Below are 8,880 nucleotides of genomic sequence, written 5' to 3'. Positions count from 1 at the left end.
AATCGTATACAGAGCGTCATTCACGCCTTAGTCTTCGTTTGTTCGACTGACATTACAATTTCAATTCAACGTTTTAGCTTTTTCATATTCCTTGACATGTCACTACGTTTAAATAGGTTGACTTGGGACATTTTTTCGTGGTTTTTGTGTTAGGCCCGTCGTCCATTTATTTGTAAGTAAATGATTACTAACATTATTATGGATCATGGTCGGAAATGAATAATTCTATTCTAAATTTAGAATGCACCCGAAGACAAACTTTTTGTTGTAATTAAAAAAACTAATGTTTTATAGTTCAACTGTTTTTCTATCATCTGCCATTTTTTTTCGCGTTATAGTGAGGTAAAAAGTTGTGTGTTTCGCTCGGCAGCAAAGTTGTTTTGCGTCTCGTGGCTTGAAACCCTCACTACGCTCAGGACTCTCATCTTTCTAAACACCTTCACTTGCTCAGGTTTCAATACAAGAACTCGCGTCAAACAACACCTTTGCAGCCTTGCATAATAAATAACTATTTATGTTTTATTTGATGATATCAAGTGATGGGACGGTCAAGGCGTGTGCCTTGTGGTAAGCGACACGCCTATCCATAACAGTTGCAGTGGGACTCAGAGCTTTAAATCGCAAAGATCTAAGGGGCACTGCCGCTCTGCCTGTCACCCTGAGATATAAGTTGAGAACCCTCAAATGTCTGTAATTTTACCAGCACCCTTAACTCTTCCAAACCGCAGTAATGCTCACTACAGCTTGGCGGCAGAAATAGGTAAGGTGCTAGTACTACCCTGGACGAACTTTTTCACATGGAGAGCTACTGCTACTAAAATAATAATAACAATAATATTTATTTGGTCTGAATTTCTTGTTACAAATAACACCTTTGGTGTAATAAGGCTACATCTGCAAAATGTCAACTTTTAGGAGAGAGGCTTACAGTTTCTACGAAGGAAATTAATCTATTATTTTTATGCTTATATAGGAGAGTTATACATAATTTGTTTCGTGTAGTTCGTATTACTTGTATAACATTCATGTAATTCTCTCTTTTCACGTATGGTCACGTGTGGTTTTATTACACCAATGATACGATATTAGCTCTTCGTATTAGATTAGCATATAATTTGCATTGGCGTTTGATTCGGTTCCGGATATAGGACGTGCTTCCTCTTGATTACTTTAAAACTGGAGAAAACTTCTGATTTGTTAGGAAGGATTCTTGCATCATATTTGTTTCAAATATCATTTAGATATTTGCCAGCTGTTGTAGTAATGAGTATGACCACGGGGCTCCTCCAAGGGAGTGCATTGGGTCCAAAGATTACTTTCGTGGCCTCATGTGAGTACTAAATGTGGAGTTGTTAAATATGGTTTTTTTGCTGAAAATTAAACTATTTTTACGGATCTAGATCTTGTATACTTGTTTTTAAATAAATTAACGTTACGGACTCTTTACAGCTCCCAAGGTCACGGCTGATATAATGTGTTTGAGAAAACATGAAGACTCCTCGGGAAAAATAACGAATGTCAAAAAATGATTAGTTTGGGAAAAACAACTTTTTATAGTTTAAATGACTGTATTTCTTACATTTTATGCTCTTTTTGAATAAACATTGAAACAACTTATTACTTACTACATGAACATATTTTTTTACTTTACTTAAAAATATGCTTTAGTTTTATATCATCGTATAATTATAGCGAAAAGTATGTAATTAGTGATTAAACTCCGTAGCATAAACAATCTAAGTCATTGACATTCTTGGTTATTGCATTAAATTTATTTAACATTCATTATTAAAAATTATTATAACTCAATTTTTAAAGTAATTATAATAATAATAATAATAACGCCCACACTTAACATAGCTTCAAAATAATGAACATGTACTCAAAAATAGCCTATTCAAACATAAGATATCATGACAATATTTTTTTTCAAACTTTTTCTTTCGTTATTCTACCTTTACGCCATTGACTTACAAATAAATGGACGACGGGTCTAATACAAAAACCACGAAAAAAATGTCCCAAGTCAACCTATTCGAAATTTAAATTGTAATGTCATCGCAGTATCGCGCTGTCGGTAGAACAAATGAAGACTAAAGCGGAGTGTCGCGCTCTGTATACGATTTTAGCGCCTTACAAGTGCGGACACTTTTTAGCGCGGATCCGACGTCCATATAATTGTAAGTCAATGCTTTACGCAATTATTCCGCTCAGGCGATTTAACGTGTATTTTCATCACTACTCGACGTTGCTTTTTCTTCAAAAAATATTACTAAACGAATGCGTATAATACGATAAAATGTTCTTTACATTTTATTGAAAAAGGTGCGCACGCACGTCAACTATCAAATTGACAACGACGGTTTTTGACGTTCGGCGCGCAGACATTCCTGATTCTTGCGTTGGGTGAACAGATACAAATTGAACTATTACAGCTGACCACGATGGTTTTACCCAATTCTGATTATTGTATAAAAATAATACACCAAATAGTCAACCCCAATGGCATTAAAAGGTCAGTTTCATAAAAAAAGTGACATTTATTGCTTTTCCCGTGGAGTCTTCAAATATATACTCTATTTCATCTATCTATTTAAATTCGAAAAAAATAGTTTGATTTCAACTACAGATAAGTTTTAAAAATCTCAACTTAATTGTAGTACGATTCCTACATCGTTCAACTCTAAATCAGTAAAATAATGAACTAAGATGCTTTAATTAGTATTTGGCGAAACTCGAAAAGTAATATTCTTAACGAAATAATATTTACAAAAAATAAAACATGAAATATATCTAATTCGTCTTTTATTGAATGTCAGTATGTGAAACATCTCCATGACATTCGATTATTTTTTGTGAAATTACTCCACTAGTTTGTTATAATTATTAATACAAAGATCGAACACTTACAAAAATCCTTCGATCCGGCCGGATTCGAACCAACGTCTCCTAGCAAAACGTGACAGACGCTATGCCAACTAAACCACGGAACGAACCAGCGGACCTCACGAATTTTTCTATGTGCTTGTCGGATCCTATGTATTTGGTTTTCGAAGACTTTTTAGCCTTAGATGTAGTAGCATAAGATGCTAAACGCATGTTCCACGACCATAATATATTATATAAATCTTATTAAAGAAGCGTACATGTTGTTCCTTGAACCGATTGGAGACTTTGTGAAGATGACCGTCAAGCTCAGTTAATTTTTATTCCTCCTATTAAAATTATGTCTATACAACTTTACACACGCCACACAGAAACACACACTACACAGACACTTGCCACACACACACACTCACTCACATTCACATTCAGACACTCAATTATTCAGTTGTTTGAACAAGACTTTCTTTTTTAATTTTTCAAATTGTAAAATGTGGTTAACTTCAATTAGTTTTACTAAGTTAGTATATTTCCTTAATTGTAACTCTTGTGAATGTAAACTGTTGTTGACCCGAATAAATCATATAAAAAAATTACAACTTCTCATGAAAAATCACCAGTCTTCCTAAAATAAATTACATTTACATAAATGCACTGTGACTTAAATGTGATAATTTTAATTTTTGCAGGCAGGCTTGTGCAAGATTTTATAAAATTATTCTAAGAGCACTTTCAGTAGGCTATTAAAAATAAATATTATAAATATTACGTTGCTCTGATTCCAAAAAAAGTATATATAGTAGTAGTATAGTAATATATAAGTGTAAATACTTTAGTGTATTTATGTTATGGAAATCGGAAACAACGACGGTACCATGAACATCCAGACAGTTTATTAATGTTGCCTGTATAGTGTACATGTATGTATGCGTCATAATATGCACATAAAAAGGCATTGACATTCCTAACCAAATCATATATGTATATAGCTGCTGATTTTTGGAAGCCAGTGTAGGAGTGTATGTATATCCGATACTCATTGTCATGATAAAAATCACTAAACTAGATTATGATATCATCATCATATCAGAATGCTGTCTATGTAAAATCAAATATACCTAATTTGACCGGGTATTTATCGTATAAAACTAATAATAATCTTAACCAAAATGACGGTGTAGTTACGTGTGTAAAGCGACAACTTGGATTTACCGTTAGCTGCAACAAGTTCTCTGAAGCAAACTGCTTATTACTTAAAAATGATAAATTCACTATTGTTGCGATATATCGATCGCCTTCATTCAGATGTCTGGATAGCTTCTTAACGGACTTGAATTGCCTACTCTCCACTCTAAAGTTCTCAAGTTCTCTCAGAACATCCTATTAGTCGGTGACTTAAATATAGACATATCTACAGATAATGCCGACATAAACAAAGATTACTACCTTAACCCGACTTCTGGTCGCGGCTTGTTCCCAACATATAACACCCCTACAAGTATAAGTAGCTGTCTAGACCATGCTCTTCTTAAATGTAACAACAAAGCTGTCGTTTTGTTACTAGAATGTGGCTTAACTGACCATATACCAGTGATAATATGTCTAAACTTAGACAAAATTAGTGTTAAAGTCGACGCATCTCATTATCAAACTGATTTTGTGGCTGTGGCTGCAGAAATCATGGATACAAACTTCTCTTTTGTGATCCTCTGCAACAATGTCGACCTAGCTGCACTCTAGTTACAAATACCATTGCACCTATTCTTACAAAACACACTAATATATCTACGTTACTTAAAAAGAAAGTTATCCTAACACCTTGGATTATACCTGGTTTACTGAGATGTATACGCCTCAGGGATAAGTTATACAAACGTTCTAAACTGAACTCGGGCGATGACACACTAAAATTAATTTATACTCGTTATAGGAACTTCTGCAACAGAGTTTTAAGAAAAATAAGAACGGAATACGAACGCGATGAACTTGAAAAGGCCAAAAACAATCCCAAAACCATTTGGGATTCTTTGAAAAGAATTGCTGAAGTAAATACCATAGCAAACCTACATAGTGATTATACAATGGGATGAGATGGAATTTCCTCAAAACTTATAAAAACCTGGGCTGCTGCTCTTGTACCGTCCATCACTCGTATATGCAATCTAGCCATTTCAACAGGTACTTTCCCTAAGGCCTTCAAGACCGCATTGATTCACCCCATTCACAAAAATGGATCTACTGACGCCGTTAACAAGTACAGGCCGATTTTGATTTTAACTGCTCTGTCCAAGGTTTTAGAGAGAATAATGAACAAGCAACTTACGACATATTTGTATAAATTTAGTATAATTTCTAAAAACTAATTTGGATTTACGTCAGGAGTATTCACAGAGGACGCTGTTCTAAGCCTTACCAGTCATACAGTTGAAAACTTGGATAATCAGACAAAATGCATTGGAATATTTCTTGATCTCTCTAAAGCCTTCGACCCAGTGTCAGTGCCGATTTTACTGATTTTACTGCAAAAACTTGAAGCTATCGCAGTTAGAGGGCTCTCGGTAAAATTATTTGCAAGTTATCTGACTAATCGCACTCAAAAATTCAAAATTGGGAACTGTATCAGTGACGAACTGCCGATAACGTTTGGGGTTCCGCAATGGAGTATATTGGGTCCCACCTTCTTTAAAATTTACATTAACGAGCTCTGTCAACTTGCTATCTCCAACTGCAAAATAATATCCTATGCTGATGACACTGTACTCGTCGTCTCTGGGTACGATTGGTCTATTGCCAAATCTCACTCGGAACAAGCATTGAAACAGTAATGTATATTGGCTGAACAACAATTTACTTACCCTAAATATTGCCAAAACTAAATATATCCCCTTCTCGATGAGAAATACTTCCACACCTTCGGCCGATTTATCTATTGCGGTACATACTTGTTCTGAAACTCCTTGTCAATGTATCAGTATTTCCCGAACTGGTAGTATTAAGTATCTGGGTGTGCACATTCATGTGGTTTTAAATTGGCATAGACATATTGACAATATTTGCTCGCGTGTTAGAAAATTAATATGTATAATGCTCCGACACTCAGCTGAGCGAAACACACTACTTATGGTTTATCAGGCCCTCTGCAAATCAGTAATAACATACTGCATGTCAGTCTGGGGTGGTGCCCATAAAACTTCGTTACTCAAACTTGAAAGAGCTGTCTTAAAAGTAATGACTCCACAGATCATTTAGATACCCTACAATCCAAATATACCAGGATTGCAACATTCTAACAATGAGACAACTGTTTGTGCTCCAAATTATTGTGCGCCATCATTCCTCTGTCTCGTAGGCTGACTTAAATTATATCACTAGAAGAAGGAAACCGGTATGTGCTCAAATACCCTATAGAACCATATTTGCGAGCAGACAGTACAGGTGTATAAGCTCATTTTTGTATAATAAAATAGATTAAAAAATTCAATTAGGTCATCTCAATAAATTTGAACCCAAAAATAAACTTTTACTTTTTTGGTCAATTTAGATTATGGTTAGACGGAAAATTTAATAAACCGAGAATTAGTAATATAGACTAAATTATTTGCTACATAGTAATTTTATATAAAAAAAACATACAGATTTCATTACAAAATTCTCATTACACACACATACCCTCACGCACGCGCATACACATTCCCACACACACGCCCACGCGCGCACGAGCACACATGCACACACACACACACACACACACACACACACACACACACACACAAACACGCGCGCGCCATCTATTTTTATTATTATTGTTTTGTTTGTTCAATTTGCATATTGTTTTAGTTATTCGTATTGACCTTTTTTTTTCTCTTTTACATTATTATTATATTTTACTTTTCATTTTTTTCTGTCTGTTTACAATGTAATACTATAAACCTTGTTGTAACTCTTTTTGTAGTAAGGTTGTTAATTAAGACACGGAGGAACACTGGCTCTCACGTCACAGGCTATCCTACTTTGAGAGTCAGGGAAAATATCTACAATGTTCTAACCTTATCCTAGATTTAATGTCTTTACTGTGAACTAACGCTTGGAAATAAACATTATTGTTATTATTATTATTATTATTATTATTATTATTATCATCATTCCAAACTTCAGATGGCGAAACCTTTAGAACGAATTTCCGAAATGTATTTTTCATATTTTACTTTGACTTTTAGGTTGGGCTAGAATGTGCTGTCTTAGATCGAGTAGGCTTGTTTACATTGTAATAATGAGAAAATTTAAACGCCCGCATAGGCGAAATTTTCCAATTAGATACATATATGCAAATCAGACCTACTATAGCGAATTATCGTTCTATTACTAGGAATTATGAAAGAGATCTGACATCCGACATGGTCCAATATATCTTATGAATAACGATTTCGATTGTGCCAACTGGTTCCTTCGTTTTTTCGCGAGGACGCGCCTGTTCGAGTAATCGTATTCAAATAGGGCGAGTTAGAATTGGTAATTTGATGTTAATAATATCAGTTTGGTATAAAAGTGCAGTAATAGTGAAGTATGTATTACATTGCAACGATTTAAGTCGTGGTGTGTCGTAGCTTATTACATTACACAGCAAAATGTCTCGTTTTACGGTAAGGATAATTACTTTTCCTTTTTACTTATTATGCTAATCTTTATTTTTATAGATAACTTTTATTTTTTATATTTTACATAAAATTATATATAGGTTATTTGAGGTTTGATACAATTATTTTATGACCTAGCTATTTAAAATTAATATACTAATTTCAGGTTCTCTTTGTCATCGCTTTGGCGTATGACGCATTTGGAGCTAGTAAGTCTTTGACTTTCTTTTTTGTTTAAGTTTTACAAATTATTTGAAAACTATAATAAAAACTATTTTTTCAGTTGCAAAGGACTCCCCAGCTACGGATTCTAAGCCTGAACAGAGCGGCTTTATCGCGCCAGTGATTGCTGACGGGCACAATGAAGCTGCATTTGGCTATGATATTGCTGGACCCGCGATAATCGGCGCCCATGGTGCCGTCGGCAGTGGGCAAGCCCTGAACCAAGCTGCAGCTGTAGGCGCCGCTCAACTCAGTGCCATTCAAAACGCACAAGCTGTTCAAGCTGCGCAAATCGCCAACGCCGCCGCCGCCGCCATCCAAGGAGCTCGTGTAACCGAAGCTGCAGCAAGGGGTGCTGGATACAATGCTATACAAAACGCTCAAGCTTTAGATGCCGCGCGCGTTGCCAATGTTCAGAGAGCTAATGCTGCTGCTTATGAAAATGCTCGTGCTGCTGAAGCTGCCAGACGCGCTGCGGCTGGAAGTGCCGCGGAAGTCGCTCGAGCGGTAGAGGCTGAACGTATGGCCAATGCTGCTCGTATCCAGGCTATTGCTATTGCAAATACTAGAGCAGCAGAAGCCGCCCGTATCGCGAATGCAGCACGTGCGCAGGCCGTTGCAGTTGCTACAAGCGCCGCTCAAGCTCAAGCTGTCGCTGATGCAGCTGCCCGAAATGCTCAACAAGGAGCTCTGCTACTCGGTGAAGGTGGTCTAGCTGGAGGTGTGATTGCAGGCCCCGGTGTTGTCGGAATTGCACGTGGTGGAGCTGGCCTTGGCTATGGCGCTGGCGGTTACGGATACGGTGGTTATGGATATGGTGGTTACGGAGACAGCAAACTCTATCACTAAGAAGAACCAGTGAACAAATCTTTATCCCCGATTCTTTAACACATCTCTATAGATACGGTAGCGGCAGATCTTTCCCAGTCAACTATTTAAATGTTTATTTTGAAATTCATAATGATTTGGTCATATTAAAAAGGCATCATATTGCAACCACGATTGGCAATGAGTTTGTTTATCATTTTGATCTCCTTTCTTTACCTGTATTAAATCGAAATTGGCAAAATACTCGGAATTGTCGATCATTGAAAGTGATATATTCTCGGAATTGAAAATACCTACAATTGGAACTCTATAC

The 8,880-nt window shown here is 36.1% G+C and overlaps 1 protein-coding gene across 1 annotated transcript; it reads left to right on the top strand.

Moving 5' to 3' along the window:
• The first annotated feature begins 7,451 nt into the window (after positions 1 to 7,451).
• On the top strand, positions 7,452 to 8,617 carry LOC113230945 (alanine and glycine-rich protein-like). Its single transcript, XM_026465055.1, has 3 exons — positions 7,452 to 7,523; positions 7,684 to 7,726; positions 7,801 to 8,617. The coding sequence occupies exons 1-3, from the start codon at positions 7,509 to 7,511 to the stop codon at positions 8,586 to 8,588; spliced, it is 846 nt and encodes a 281-aa protein (XP_026320840.1). The 5' UTR covers positions 7,452 to 7,508; the 3' UTR covers positions 8,589 to 8,617.
• The last annotated feature ends 263 nt before the right edge of the window (positions 8,618 to 8,880 follow it).

Source organism: Hyposmocoma kahamanoa, unplaced genomic scaffold (genome assembly GCF_003589595.1).
Source record: "Hyposmocoma kahamanoa isolate Upper Pololo Valley unplaced genomic scaffold, ASM358959v1 64, whole genome shotgun sequence".
Lineage (NCBI taxonomy): Eukaryota > Metazoa > Arthropoda > Insecta > Lepidoptera > Cosmopterigidae > Hyposmocoma > Hyposmocoma kahamanoa.
This window is presented reverse-complemented; position numbering and strand designations above follow the sequence as displayed.

Excerpts from the sequence above, each read along its gene's own strand:
- LOC113230945 (XM_026465055.1), top strand. Across the intron at positions 7,727-7,800 it reads GTATGACGCATTTGGAGCTA|TTGCAAAGGACTCCCCAGCT; the intron begins GTAAGTCTTTGA and ends CTATTTTTTCAG.